Raw genomic sequence first — 16504 nt, forward strand, 5'->3', positions numbered from 1 at the left:
ACTTAGGAGAAACATGAATGAATGAAAAGATACTCCTTGCTAGCATTCTGCATTTGTTTTCTTTCTTTCTTCTTTTTTTTTGCCAAGCTGAAAATAAGTTGAAAACAGCTGAACTTTTGAAGACACATTGCACTGACAGCACCTTTCAAACCCCGGAGGGCAACTAATGATCATCAGTCATCAAAGACCAATCATCTCTGTCTCTCCGTCTCGTCAGCACACCTTGAGTTTCTCTGAACAGGGCCTAAGAGATGTTCAGCTTACTGACAAGACTCAGCTGCAAGGTGCCAACAGAACCAAAATAACTGTCCGTTGCATGCTAACCAACAGAATCCCAATCACTTTTTGTTGGATTCTGTCGGCGATGGTGGGGGACTGCTGCTGCTGTGTGTGACAAGGAAGCTTATAATATTCTTTAAAGATTAACAAAAAACAAAGGCTTACAGGATATGTGACCAACAAACCTGCTAATGGTAGCTATTATTTGTTATAAGGATGCATACAATATTGTGTAGCACAAGTAGGAAATAACTCTGAATAACATATTTAACTTGGTGTCATGCTGTGGAGGAAGGAAAGAATGAATCATCAAACACTGTGTTTGCACTTAGAATTTGGTGTATTTGTGCACAAATTTATATAATATTGTCTGAGACAACAACAGCAGCGCAGCATTCTTAAAAGTTAACTGTACCTTCTTGACGGAGACAACAGCTTCCTGGGTCTCAACATCGGTAGTGACCTTGAAGAGCTCTCCTCCCTCTTTGATCAGATAGCTCATATCTGTGTTCTCTCCCATGTCTGCATCTGTGGCAATGACGCGTCCAACTGGTGTCCCCACAGCCACCCCCTCTGACACAGAAAACTGGTACATTTCTGGAGTAGGTGGAAATCATGTAGGAGGAAAAAAACGAGAAGAGTTGGGTTTAGCAAAGCAACAGAGGGATGAAGTGACAAAAAACCAGTGTAGGTTTGGAAAACACCACAAAAAAGAAGGATGAGGGACAATGGTAACATGGAGAAGAGGAGGAAAGATGGATGGGGGGTCGTAGGTGGAAAAAGAAGGGTGGGAAATGAAGTGGGAAGAGATGGATAGGGAGCAGAAACAGAAAGGAGGGAGGAGGAAGGGATGAGAGAGGAACAAAGATGAAGAGGGTAAAGAGTGGAAGAGATGGGTAATGGATAAATGAAGTTGGGGTGAGATTATAATGAAAGAACAGCAACAAACAGTCTTCAGGCGGTTATTGTCAGTGTAATCATTGCATTCACATAAAATGGAGTGTATAAAATAATTTATCTTCTGTCCATACACAACAAATTGCCCCATCTGAACATATCACAATGTTCTGCACAACAGCAACAGCTGACGCTAGCCCTACTTTTACTTGACTACCACTTAGAATCGCTTTATAATTCGAAAAATATTAATAAGTGAATATAATATGCAATTGCAAGTGTGTTGAAATTGTAGTCTTGAAAAAATATTAATAAAGCGTGTATTACATTAAGTGGCGTGCTTGATCAAGTTATGCTGATGCCATCTTAACAATCTTAAATCTGAAGCCATATTTCAAAAGACAGAACATACTGCAGAAAAAAAGATCTGCCAGAGTTCATTATGACGAAGATGAAAAGAAAAAGGGAGATAAAACATTATTGATCGCAAGAAGAAAATCATGTGAAAACATCAAAGTGCCTACATGTACAGTAAGTAAGTCTTCCTTTGCATCTTATTTATGAAGCTGCTTTCCAAACTCTATCTATTCCCCATACCATGGAGGGGAGATGCTGCAATCCTGCAGGGTTTATCCCTCTGACTGGGTAAATATGATTTGCTGAGATGAAAAAAGGATTTATACAGAAGTAAGAAAAGGTGTGTGGAGACATATCAAATACAATCAACCAGGCTGTCAGATGGTGTTCCTCCAGCTGTAACAAAAGTAATAGTGTTCTGGTTTATCTCCAAAAAAAGAGGACAAAATAAAAATCTGAAATGAAAGCAAGAGGCGGATGTACTATTTTATTCATTAAACTAATTATTATTCAGCAAGGAGTGGCATGTTAGCATGTTAATATGTGTGCAATTGGGAAGGTGTTATTGTGCAACATGTACTTCTGTTCATGCAGTATGTCAGATAATAAACCAGGCTTTAGCGGTTTACTTGCTACTGTATCTTCCAACTGAATGAAGTGTGTGTGGTTAAGTGTGTGTGTGTGTTCTGAGGTGAGACAGACTGCATTTTGAGGTGAATGTTTTAACTCTACCTGTTGCGCACGTGTGCGCTGAGAATCATTTAGCCCAAAAAGCACCTCACCGTCATAAATCCATAACATTACACTGAGGGGACAATCAGCCGTATCGATTCAGGCCTCTCTTGAGCCTCGCTTAAAAAGAATGATCAAACCTGCAGTGGAACGCATCAATTCTCCATATTTGATAGACTACTTTGTTATGGGCTGAAGGTTTGATAGGCCAATAAATTGAAGTTAGGTGATTTTCTCGGACTACATGCCGGCCATTCAGTGTGTTTGCTGATGCTGCTATTGCTTATTGGTGTCAGCGGCCTGCAGGTTGCAAACTATATTGTCCGTCTTTTATCATCGTCTCAGTGTTTCAGTGCCTCGGCTTTAACTATCCTCATTATTTCTCCTCCCTCACTTAATTCTCACTCATATCTTGAATACTCTCACTCATTTCTTTCTCCTTTCTCTCTCTTCCTCTCCTCCCGCTCACCATCTCTTTCTCTGTCTAAGGTAAGATAATGCACGGGGGACACTCACTCTGCGGGAAGCGTGGCGGGTTGTCATTAACGTCTGTGATCACTATGGTCACCGTGGTGGAGCCGGAGAGACCGCCCATTTGTCCTGCCATGTCTGTTGCCTTGACGACCAGCTCATAACGATCCTGTGTCTCACGGTCCAAATCTGCCACTGCTGTCATGATGATCCCTAATGATTGAGGATTGAGGGAGAGATTGGAGGAGAAAGACAGAGAGATGGAGGAAGAGAGCGAGAGACAGTGAGAGGGAGAGGGGAAGGGTAATAGGTGAGGCCAAAGGAAAGGTTACATTAGTGACTAGCACTGATGCAATAACCAACTATATTTCCCTCTCAGTTTGAATATCAACTTCTGCTGAGCACTGTATCATGGAGACACAAGTGCAGCACATTACATTTCACCTCCTCAGACTGGCTGGATGGAGGAGATTGTGTCATATTTGTGCCTCTGCGCATACACCATTTTATGGCTCAGCTGTATTAAAATGAATAATATATAGGGGTAGAATGAAGGCATGCCTCAGCCACCCTGAACAGCATTACAACTCTTCCATGGTGGGTAGGACTGCAATCAAACCTGAGAAGTGGATTTCCAAAGAGCAAGCGAGGGACATAGAGAAAGTGATATAATGTAGAGAGTGAGTTAGGAGTCACATGGAGAGCTTCAATGGCTTCATTTACTCCAGAGTGCACATTCTGCTGCATTTCAACAGAGTCAGCGGTCAGTTTGAAAGCAGGCCGCTGAACGACTTTAGCCATGCTAGCCTTCCAATTTCAAGAATTTTTATAAAATGTTCAACTCCCTAATTTCAACTGAAGCTCTGCAGAACAACAAAGAGCTCACAAACCATTGTGGCAACCGAAACATTTATGCATTATGGTATCTGTTTCCATTTTATATTTGTCTCTCACACAAACTAGCATGTGGTCCTTCTTGGTTTGCACATCTCTTCCTTGTCGGCCAGGCAGCAGCAGCATCAATAGTTGGCTGGTTTACTGTGCAGTAGTAATATAATTCCACTTTACCCCTTGGGATTTTCCACATCAGAATCTATTGAAGCATTTCCTGGGCTTGGTGTGCTGTCTCACTCCCAAAGGTTTGCATTGTGTTGGGTACACAACTCACTGATTCCAGTCACATTTAGCCCTTGGCCATGTTCTGTGAGTAGCCAAAATACAGTACATGCAGCACTGGAGTTAAGGAGGGAGGCAGATGACATGCTCCTCTTTCATCCACCAAAGGCCAGAGGGGATGCATCTAAATCAGGGCTGTCAAAAGTAAAGCCCCAATCCACATCTAGTGCACAGCACCATTGCTCCAAAATCATCGCACAGACTATGTGTAGATGACTCCACATGGTCTGTATTCATGAATGCAGTCCATCTATGTGGTCCGTATTGAAATGCATATCACGTAGCCTTAACATTAACCAATTTAACCGAGTAATAGAGCCGTGTACACCAACTGTGAAATAGTGCCTCAGCATGGTAATACGTTAATATAAAATAAATGATGCTGTTCCAATCTGTTTTTTTTTTTCCACTAACATCAATTGCATTTCTGTTTTCATGTCACTAGACAATGGAAATGTAATTCTACTGTGTAGGCTACTGACAATAACAGCTATCCTGCCATTTGGGCCTTGATAACCATGATAACTGAAAAAGACTGAAAAGTTTTGAAAGGCTAAGGGGTCAGCTTGTTTTTTGTGCATGTCAGAGTGTCATTTTCTCAGCCACTGTGTGAGCACTGTCAGCAACCTATTGCTGCACCAAGGTTTTCATCAGAAGTGCCATTGCACTCTTACAGTGTCATGAGCCCTATAGACAAATCTACAGCTCGCACATAGAACAGCTACTTGTGGCAAAAAGAACGGAACAGGTGTTGTTGGTTTTTTTTCTTGCATCCTTGTTCTTCTTGCCTTGAAATGTAGAAGCTTTCATCGTTGCCTGCATGCTTTTGAAGGAGGCAGATGAAGAAGTAATTCTCTCAGTGTTAGCACAGACCAAAAAGCCAATCATCAGCAAGGAACAATGTGCAGTCGACGCAACCGCTGAACAGATTTTTTTTCCATTTGGAGAATCACACAGCAGCCCCTTGTGGAAGCTGCAATAATATAATTGCGGGGGCCTGAGGTGCGGCATGCGAGAACATGCACACTAGCACAAAAGGCATTCAGAAGCCCTAAGGTAGACTTAGCAGTACCCCATGTCACTGTACCCTGCACTGCCTATTGTGTGTCATGGACATCATTATCATCTCCATTTATTACTCTGTAATGCATTTCCTTCAGATTTGTTATAATCAAGTGAGAAAAATCTCTCCACACGAAACTAGGGCAACGATCGGTCCCACATAGGTATGAATATTTTAATCCATAATATAGCAGCAGAATTCAATATGTGTAAACATGTTTTAGTGGGTACTGCTTTTTAAAATGATTATCTTTGTAGATTTGTATGTAAAAATGATATGACGATGCACTTTCAAATGAAAAAAAAAAGGAAATTTCCAAATTTACAGTGTGATTCATCCCTTGTAAAATCCTCCCTTTGACTCAGATACTCAAAAACACCTACAGACAATTCCAGCACGGCCAAAGCGACAGAAAAAACACAGCGACTTGCTGTTCAGTTTGTTGTCAGGGTGAGTGAGAGTGATATTAATGAGGCAGATTTCACAGCTGTTCTATCTCCTCTTCGTTTTGACCTTCTTGACTCGCACCTATTAGGCTGGCCCGTCTGCCTACAAAATGGGGAAAGGAGGGGGGTGGAATGGGGTTCGTGAGACAGAAGCTGGAATGAACCAGCCAGTCTCCTAGCTGGTCCCACCAAGGCAGAGCCATTTATCATCCGTGCTCCCAGCCTGACCAAATCAAAGTGGTGGAGACCAAAAAAGAATCATTAAAACTTTAGTGCTTTTCCCTGGAGGGGCATTCGAAGGCAACACCAATGCTAAGCTACTCCTGAAAGACTGTGGGTCAGGCAATATCACTCCTACAAGCAGACCAGGTGGGGAATAGGGAATTTTCCATTATATAGCTCAGGGAGATTCTTCAGAGGGTAAATCTGGATCTGGTGGAAATATATAAGGCAGGATTCTGACATAATGGTGGGTGATTACTTAGACAAATTTGCTGTTCTTTGACCCTTAGCACTAGTAGGGCAAAAAATCTTTACTGTGCTGAACACCCATATATTTCCCACTCTCTCTCGCATTGAAGATCCAGGTAGTATGTTCTAAATTATGTTGTGTGTTGCTGCTTATCTATTACACAAATTAAGTTCTTCGAAGACAGGCTTCAAGGTGCAACACTGTGTTGAGCAAAGCAATTTATGCCATATGGTGTTCTGAGTGCTCTCTAAAAGGAGCTACTGTCAGTCTTCATAAAACTGGGTGTTTTTGGCCAATTGCTTTTATTTTTTTTTTTGGCCACAAATTTTGATTGATCTGGGAATTATGGTCTCAGAGCTTTAGATTGCCAAGGGTATTGTGGAAAAATGATGATCTTATGAGAAGAAAAAATAGCAGGCGTAGGGAATGCTGAATGTGTGGTCTTGATCAGTCTTACCTGTGTGTCTGTCAACGGTGAAAAACTTTTCTCCATCCAGGACGCTGTACACGACTCTGGCACTGCTGCCGTATGTGGGGTCGTCAGCATCAGATGCAGTAACCTTCATGACAGACGTTCCTGTTGAAAATAGACGGAACGATGTCAAAGAAGAGAATAAAGACTTCTGAGGCAGCAGGCCACGCAACTTTAGACAAGTGCTGGAATTTAGTTAAATTAGTGAATATGGAAGCTCAGATGTAAGTGTGTGTGTGTGTAATACTCACATTGTGGGGACATAAATTTATTTACACAGACACACAGTGGGGACTCGTCTGCCTTATGGGGACACGAAGCACGTCTCCATAACGTAAATTATTGAAATTTAGGGTGAAGACAAGTTAGGGTTAGGCAAGTAGCGGTTATGTTAGGGTATGTCTCCAGGAAATTAATACAAGTCTGTGTAATGCCACCAAAAGTGTTGGAAACTAGGCTCTGTGTGTGTGTGTGTGTGTGTGTGTGTGTGTGTGTGTGTGTGTGCGTACTGTAAACTGTAGTATTCCTATCTTTGTGAGAACCAATATGTGTTTCAGACTTGTAGCCTGTCCTAACTCGCTATTTTAGTTAGGGTTAGGTTAAGAGACAGGCGGTGTACTTCCTGAGGATGTAGCTGGTGGTAAATGGGTACACATAAAATAGTAAAAAACTCCTATAAAAAAAACAAACACTATGCCTAAAACTAGATATTAAAAAGAAGCTGGTTTGTCTTTAGGCAAATAAAACAATGATCTCAGTTCCTCTTCTTCAGTGTAATACTTTGTATGATCTCCTCTCTAGAAAGGGTTCATCTCCGCTTACATTTTTTAACTGTTGTACCTTTATTTGTGAACTAATGGTCCCATACGATGGGAAATCAGGTTTGGAGCAGGCAAGGGGATGAGGTTGAGGTTGGGGTCAGGTATTGGGGTCGGGTGGTGATTATAGATTAGTTAGGAGTGTGGTTAGGGTTAAAGTTTGGTGGTAGGAGTGAGGTTCGGTTTCAGCACTCTGATGGAGAGTGGTTAAGCTTAGGGTAATGAAAGGTTAACCGGAGAGGCAGGCCAGGGAAATGTTAAACTTGGAGCCCCTCTGAGGAAGCCCCTCAGGTTACCAGGTGGAGGAGTGCATCCCACTGGGTGAACATAATTATGTAAAAAATCCAAATAAGTCCAGAAAGTTTCCATAAGGGTCACGGTAAGACTAGTGCTGTGGGCTGGGTAATACATTCCACCAATACAAGGGGACTTGCAAGTATAGTAACAGTCACAGTTTGTGAGTTGTGTGTGTGTGTGTTTTTGCACACACCTGTGTGTGTTCACGCGTTCTTGTCTGTGACTACACTTGAAAGTGGGAGGTTAATGTGTTTGGATAGCAGCACCAGATAGCTATTTCATCTCTATGCACATAATTTTCCAAACAAATTTTTTGATGTTTCAAATTACCTTTTCACTATGCCAGTGCTCAGAGCTGTTTTGCCTCATCGGCACAGAAGTTGTGCTCAGAGATGAAAAGAAACATGGAGTCATAAAGTCAACATTATGGCTTCAAAGACTGTTCGAAGCTCAAAAAATCTACAACAAACAATTACTCGTGATTACTGGGACTTAGGCAGAGAATACAGTCATTTCCACTTGAAGACTTCAAATTTGTATTTGTGGAGCAACAGTGTTTAAGTCATTATTCCCCACTCAGTGTTGTACATTTGTCAACGGCGTGCATACACAAGCCTCTGGCAGCAAATACACTGGTGCATCTCTCCATTTAGTCACACTTTTTAGTTAAAGCTCAGCCTAAAGCCTACAAAACTTTAAGGGTCTTCATTTTCAGGTTGAGAAACAACCACATACTTGCCTTTTAGTTTGTAAGCACCTTCTCTTCCCTTTCTATAAATAAATTTTACTTACAGGAAAAGGAAAATAAAAAGGGAGACGTTGCTGGGTGCCATAGGTCCTCAAGGACAAGGAGTCAGTCTTTGTCTCCAGCCCTCTGGCCAATGCTATGGGTAATTACTGACAGCTGGTGTTGTCCACCAAAGGTCATCGCTGTAGCCTTTCTCAGAGCCCTGTCATGCTACTGTCCAGCCACATAATGGCCATATGCTAATGATGCTAATTAGCGAGAAGTGTCACAGCAGTGTTTGTTTCCTGTCATCCAAAGAAGCTCTTGAGGGGGAAAGAGGGAGGGAGAGGCTAGTGGATCATCATTAAAGCCACCCGGTCATTAAATCCGACAGTTCAGATCACTATCCTGTTGCTGTCACCTATAGCAGTCCTTTGTTCTCCCTGTATGCACACAGGAGCTGGCTGGTTTGCATGCTAACATATAGCTAGCATATGATGTGGCTCTCCTGCACCTGGTCTGTCATACTAGCGAAACAAATAATGATGCGATATTCTGATCTACTGCTATGTGGCAATCGGACAAATTAGCTCAAAGGTAAAATATCTTCAGAAAACAGTTGAGTAATGACACAAAAATGGATGGGCATTTGAACGGCTCAACATTTCTCCAGCATGTGCAACACCAAAGGATTATGAATTCTGGTGCTGTCAACAACCTTGTGGTTTGTCAGTCAAATCTGGATATATTGCACCTCCCATTGGATTCAAAGCAGTGCATATCAACAAGGATGGAATAAGCTTTTAATTCATATTCTGAGCCATATCATGCAGTCATTACCTCATCCAAATATGCAAAAGTACACACCAGCCTGATCCTTAGAAGATCAAGATATGCGGCGTCCCAGTTGGAGGATGAGTGAGATATCTTTCTTATCATATTGAAAACATAAGGCTGTATAGAGGCGAGGCATTTTCATTATTGGCAACAGGCAGGGGTCTGTTAATTCTGCCTACCTGGTTGGCCTTACTGCTGTTGGTCCAACAAAGTCATTTTCATCCATGGGATTACTCCGTTATCTTAATTTTCCCCAGGTAACAATCAGTTTGAAGCTCAGCTGTTTCTGGGTACTGGCTGGCAGCAACGTCAGATGGCTTGGAAGAACTATATAAATGCAAATGCTTCTTTATTGTGTTTATATTAAAAAGAGAAGTGAAGCAGTGAGTTTGGCACTTGGGTTCTTATTAAAGCTCTGGCTTGCATCGGTGTTTTCAGTGGGAGAAGTCATTACTTACAGTATCTGTTGGCATGGTTGGTGTCTCACTTAAGCAGATTCTTCTGTTGATGGACTTGTGGGAATTCAATAAAAATTATTGACTGTCTCAGATTCGAATGTAATGCATATTGCAGTAATAGAAGAAGTATGTCTAATGGAGAGAAGCTCCAGATATTCATTAGCCAAAGAGTTGTTTTTCTCTCACCAACTAAAACTTCAATCACAAATTGCTCTCAGATGACACAGCATGCACTGTAGCAATAATAATTTTAATTACAAAAATATACAGGATTGTCTCTCTTTATTTCCCCATATGGGCACATTTGTTTGGGCTGATTTTTTTTTTGGTTTGGTTATACAACAAAACTTCATATAACATCATATTCGTCATGCATCCTTGCAACAACACCACTGATACAATCGAATGGCACAGTCAATTACACCTTGTGTTATTGCTTGATTTTTTTTTTTTTTTTACATTAAACAGTAGCGTAACACTTAAAAAGATATTATCGCTGCAAACACCCAGAGGTGTTGATGTTATTACCTTACGGCATGAGTGTAGAAGGGTGTGTGTTTACCGTAGCACAGCCTGACTTTACTGTTAAGTAAAGCTGGCATGTTTCTGACCACACCCAATCAGGCGAGGTCAACCAGGTGAGGTCAGTGAAACAATACTTTTCAGCTTGGGGAAGTAATTCTTTAAACATGCTCCATAATTTTGTCAGAAGTCTCAGCCAAATTGTGACACAAATAAATATTTATTGCTAAATATTTAGTCACCTCACCTACATGCCTCCAGTGCCTCTATTTACATTCTTGATCTTGCCATCAAAACAATATCAAAAGAGAGAAGGCAGCATTGTGCTATTTATTAGATCCTAATTACCAAATGTAACACAACTGATTTTTTCTCCAATAATGAGATGATGTGAAAGCAATCATTTTGCTGTTCCCCTGGCATTCACCAAAGCATTCATGAGAGCAACACTGTTTAGCAATGTTTCTCCCAGTGACTCGCCTTGGCATGGAGGACTACACATGGTTACAATATCTAATTGCCATGCAACTATAATGAGGATATGGCTTTGATATTAATTAAATCCTCTAAGAGAGCAAAATGCCTCGGACATAATTAGAATTGAATGGCAGATATTTATTAAACATTATTTAGCACTGCTTCTATTTAATAGTTAATTTTCTATTAGTTAATTATATAACTATTTAATAGTTGATATATCTATAAATCTATTATTACAATATGATAACTCCACTTTAAGGCACTAATCATTCCAGCAGGTACCTGAACACATTGCTAATAAAGCAAAGTGAATAACCTCTAGTTACAATAATTATTGTTAGCTCAGAAGTTATTATGATTTATTTATGAGTCTGTTTCTGACCTGAACACGTGACACTTCTGACAATGCTGTAACATCGCCATGAAAGGAAGAGCATGAAGGAAGCAACAGTCAGTCCAAAATAATAACATAGTGATGGAGACTGTGTTGCAAATGATATTTAAGCAGCGTACAATAAGCCTTGAAGGAGAATGTAAATAATATTCAGGTGAAACCTAACCCCGGGACCATCTGTGGTGAAATGGAGTAAGGCGCTGGGTTGTTTTTGGGGCGTGGAGGATTCGGCGGAGGGTGGGTGACGATGGCTATATAGTTAGATTTATGCATGAGTTTGGTTTAATGGCATCAACACAGGCTGTCGGAATGGCTTCCCACACCATTTCAGCACTCTGGGAGAGATGGTTCAATTACTGTGAGGGGAGCTGGAGGAGTGCGCCACGTGTGAGACACTAGACTGACAGCTATTTAAGAGGCAGCCTCGTAAAAGAGATTTGTGCCTATCTCAGCTGGTGCCGTACGGGCGCGAGCTTCAGTGGAGGGGTCTAACGGCTGCGGCACTGAGCCTCTTTCTCGATCCGACCCGCCTTAATCTGCAGGACTGAGTGCTCCCCGCCCGCATTATGGATCATTTAGTAAAGCCATAAAAGCTGAGGTGTTTTCACATGAAAACTTATTTCTTCACTACTTCTACTGTGATTCATTCCTCTCCCATCCACATAAATGCCCCAGGAGAGAGAGGTGGGGAGGGAGTGAGGGAGAGAGTGGAGGGTGAGAGAGAATGAAGTATAAAGAGAAGAAAAATCCGCCTTGTCATAAAAGCCAATGGCCTGCTTACATTGATCCTCTGTGAGAACTCTACAAGGATTTAGGAACATTATTCATTTCTCCTGACAGATATTGTAAATCTAATCTTTGTTAGTCTTTGAACTTGTGTCTTTAAATAAATCGGCTCATTATTTGTTTTGTAGACAATATTGTGGTCAACTTTAAATCTTAACCTCTCACAATTTTAAAGCCTTTGTCTCCAGACAAACAGTGACAAAAGTCTTATCAACTTTCAATCTCGTTACACATAAGAAAGAGAAACTTTCATGTTTAGAAACCAACTTCAATATACAGCAACACTTCATATTGAGGATTATTACCAGTTCCCTCAGTAATCCTAATTAATGCTTATTGAGAGTAAGGAAGACAGGTGTCGTACATGAATTACAATCTTAATAACCTGAACCTAACCCTCAGAATAATGCATTAATATGTGCTTTATTATGACTAATTAAGATCCAATACATTACTAATACCATGCGTATAGTAACTGAATATACTGTATGTATATCATTAGACTTGAATGTCTTATGATAATGCCTCCTATCTGCAGGCCAGGAATGAACATTATTGTTTTAGACAGTGTATTCTTTGCACAATGTCAAAATATATAATGTACAAGGGACTCAAGACAGCGTCCACGCTTCTCTGCTTGTTTGCATCTCCTCAATAATGAAAAAGTCAGCACATTAATCAATTTCACAACTGTGAATCTCTCGCGCTGCGATTGTCAAACACATCTTTGATGCCTCCTCACATACTGAATCACACGTTCTCTCTCGCCACCCCCCCTCCCCAATGCACACACTGATTCATACACATGGTCACACACGCGCAGATCAGCCGAAATCAATTATGTCAAGCACTGCGGTTGAGCACATAATGGTGGATGTTACTGGTCACCTACATAAAGGTGGTTGGCAGAGATTATTGATTGTAAGTTGCCCCCGCCTTGTCGCATTGCCCTCTCCTGTGATCCTGCTGCACCGAATGTCTCATCTTCTGTTAGCATGACAGACCCCGGCTGTCGTAATGGTGACTGCAGCAATTTGCAGCCTCCTGGGCAACCTCTCTGGACCACAGCAAAAGGAAGGGTGATTATTACTTTAATCCCCTTGTGGAGTACTCACATTACATACGACTTGGCCACAAAGTAACCCTAAATGGCTTATTTTGATATAGTCTAAGTTTAATACAAAACCTCTTAGTTCTTGGTTTTAAGATATGATTTTCGGCGTGTGTGCAGGAGGCTTGGCAAAGCAATACTGGGAAAAGTCATTTTGGATGTCACGAAAAAGTTAGAGAAATATTACTCAATTGATAAAGTGAATTTTGTTTCTACTGCTGTACATCAGTCACCACAGACACTGTTCAAATGTCAGTTGCTGCGTATAATTTGCCCGCAAGTCTAAACATAAATGTTATACTGTTATACACAGTGATAGATGACCTTCACAAAGACACTTCAACAGTACATTCAACAAAGCTTCTCCTGTGCTGCTCTGTGGGCTCTCCGGCTTGTCAATGTCTATACCTCACTTCAGGTATTTTACGAAGCACCTGTCTACTGTCTTTTGCGTTAACAAATCTGATAGTGTAGCTACTGTGCTGGAGTCACGATATCCTCAAACAGAGTCTGCTTGATACTTGAAATCAATACACTTTCCATTAAAATGAACATTTGGTCCAAAGACAAACTGCTATAACGGACTTTGATTTAAATGATCCCTAAAACTGCACAGGGTGTGGTGGCATTTACAGAGATAAGATGCCTTGAGGTATGGAGGAATCCTCGGATGCTGACATTTGTTTAGCAGATAAAAGTGCAGGGTATTGTGTTAAAATGTACCTCTGTTGTTTAATGGCCACTGAGGTTTGTAAATTTCTTTAACCCGGCTCTTTGAAAAACTGTGTTTTTGTTAGAGAATAGGATAAATGCCATTTCAAGGCTTCCATGGTGCTACTTTGAACTGTGTCTGTTGTTTGTTGTGTTAAGCAATTCTACACTGCATCGGCTTGTGTCATTAGTAGATAATATCTGAGGGTAGTGGTCAGCTCAATGTCAGTTACCGGACTGCTGCTTGCCTGCCCGTTGTTCTTTGGACACTGTGCACCGACTTGTCAGTCAGCGTTACCTGAGGTTAGAGGCTACAGCACAGACGTCGTGCCATGCCACATCTCTGCCGCTCAGAGGTCCTGAGGTCCTCTCTAATGGAACCACATCAATCACGGGATTAGCTCCGTGGAAACTTTTCACCCTGTTGTGATTCCACCATCAAGCGCTGCCTTTCACAGCCACATTTCCAACCGACTCCCTCCTTGTCATACAGCCTTTGAGTGGTAGGGAAGGATGTCTGCTTCAGTGACTAAATGGTTTCAAGCCCAACGCACTGTGCTACTTAGTCACTCAGCTGGCATACTGACTGAAAAAACAGATTGGTGGATGTCTTAGTATGCATGTTGTAACACGGTGTAATACTGATTTCAAATTGGAAAAGGCCTGTCTTTATTACTTCAATATTAGCTGGGCGTGTGGAGCATAAGCATTCGCTCGGGGTGCCACTGTGTCAGTTCCAATAAAGTCTCTGTGGTTTGTGTGGTAGATATTGTGTCTAAAAGCTCAATCTATCCAGTTCTTAACTGTGGAAGATGCTGAACTGTATGACTATGTAGTATTTTCAGGCAGCATAACAGTTTGACATTACTTTAGCCTCTGGGTTTTAAAACTTTTGAGGCCCAGCTCAAAGCTATATAAATATTTAAAGACTTACTGTGGCTGGGGAAACCAAAGAGAGGAGAGATGGACCCAATTCAAATATTAATGATAAGGCTTTACAGAACATAAACACTACTCAACATGTCATCCTATAGACACCTTGTATTCATGTATTAGCACCATGGGAAAGCTATTCTTCATATAGAAAGGTCAGTTCAGAGCCCAGACTGTTTTGATCACATCTATTAGTGCAATGAGATACACACACCGATGTTAAGTGCCTGAGGCAACATAAAATCTGAGAGAAATATTTTCCCATCGCTGTTTAATTCTACAGTCACACTTATTTATCGCAGTGGCTCAATGAGGAAGTCCATTACATTTCTTTAAATAAATATACACACTGAGCAACAAAATGTTCCTATCCATCTCTCTCGAAGGTAACAAGACATTTATAATAGATATCATTATCATTATACAAACATTTTCTCATTTTCAACTAAGTTTGTTTTGCAATCTTAAAGAAAAATCCCACCTGTCTCTATCGCCTCTCAAGGATCTGTAAGCGTTGCTGCAGGCAAAAATATTCAAGCCCAATATTACTCTGGGAAAAGCTACAAAGAGGAAAAATAATCCCATACTTGATAAACAAAGAGACACAAGGAACGGAAAGCCAATTTGGAACAGAAAACTAAATAATTAGAAAACATGAATGGAAGTAATGCAACAGAGAAAACCAAGAATGAACAAGGAAACAAACAAACTACAATTAAATTATATCAAAAATACAAAAACTCAATTCCGAACAGATCTAACAGACCCTGATCTGACCATTTCAAACAGGCATAAAATCAGAAAAATACATAGAGAATTTAATTAAATGAGACAAGAAAAATATCAGTTATTACAGTAGGAGGAACTAAAAAACAGCACAGAAGCCCGCACAGTCTCTTTAGGAAATAAGCAATGATTTTCAAAGGTTGTAATCATCTACAAAAACAACTCAAATTAAGAAGGCACCAGCTCTATTTATTTGCTGAATCTCACCAAAGACCAAATGAAAGGTTAATTTGCAAAAACACATATATCCATTTTCACTTTGTTTCCTTGAACTCAAGGGAATATGAAACTGTTGTTTGTGTATTCATTTTAAGATTGGCATTTCAGCTTTTTTTTTTTTTTTTTTTTGTAAATTAACTCTTAAAATCAACAAATCACGAAATGCACATAACAGCACATCATAAAACCAGTACCTTGTGGCTTCCCCTTCACTTCTACTGTGGCAAAAATCAAACAGAACTCTATGCAGATTCCCAGACAAAGTAAATATCCCCACAATCACCTTCTCTTGAAGAGAGACCCTGCCTGGTCATGTATTTATCATTCCATTTTACTGTCCAGAATAACACAGATATTGAGGTTGTCCATACCACCTAGCATGTAAAATGAGCTTTTACGCAGATGAAACATTGCTCTTACTACAAAACCCACCAGGCTAAGATCCATCAGGCCCTACTTCACCTATCAAATGACCCATTCTCCACCAAAACACACTCTGCCAGTAAATGACTCATATGCCATAAACCGTCATGCCTACAGCACCCACAGAAGCACTAACACATGCAAAATGAAACATACTGTAGTTGTCCTGAGAACAAACACCTTAATTTATTTTCGTGGAGAGCGAGCCGGAATGATCAACACTACTCTCAGCAGGGAAAACAGCTAGGCTGTGTCCACAGTTAAAAATGCATCTATCAGCACCTTTTAAAGCTCACTAATTAACACGTTACATCTTGTTTGTTTAGTCCATAAAAACTGTGATGTAAAAATAATGATGTGGTTTTACGGAAAGTTAAGTGCTGGAACTATTTATTATTCAGCTCAGTGGCTTACTGGAGTCTCCACGGGTTTCTTAGAAAGCTCACAGTGATGTGAATGACTCCAGGAAGTCACTGCAAAGGCTAAGAAATGGTTCAAGGCCTTAACTCTCAGTAAAACACATTGTTTTACTATCTGTGTACAGCTTAAAGAGACGGGATATAATGTGTTATTTAGTGCTCTTTGAGGTGCTAGCAGGCAGATTTTGTTTCTAACCTATGGACAGAGCCAGTCTAGC

The 16504-nt window shown here is 40.7% G+C and overlaps 1 protein-coding gene across 1 annotated transcript in view; it reads right to left on the reverse strand.

Annotated features, from left to right (window-relative positions):
- LOC121614198 (cadherin-22-like) overlaps positions 1 to 16504 on the reverse strand; it is a 70544-nt gene that overhangs the window by 38855 nt on the left and 15185 nt on the right. Inside the window, exons 3-5 of the mRNA XM_041948010.1 lie at positions 6351 to 6470; positions 2782 to 2949; positions 695 to 876 (exon numbers count right to left, since the gene is read on the reverse strand). Of these exons, the coding sequence (XP_041803944.1) occupies positions 695 to 876; positions 2782 to 2949; positions 6351 to 6470 (470 nt within the window). The remainder of the gene's footprint in view (positions 1 to 694; positions 877 to 2781; positions 2950 to 6350; positions 6471 to 16504) is intronic.

This window comes from Chelmon rostratus, chromosome 2 (genome assembly GCF_017976325.1).
Source record: "Chelmon rostratus isolate fCheRos1 chromosome 2, fCheRos1.pri, whole genome shotgun sequence".
NCBI lineage: Eukaryota > Metazoa > Chordata > Actinopteri > Chaetodontiformes > Chaetodontidae > Chelmon > Chelmon rostratus.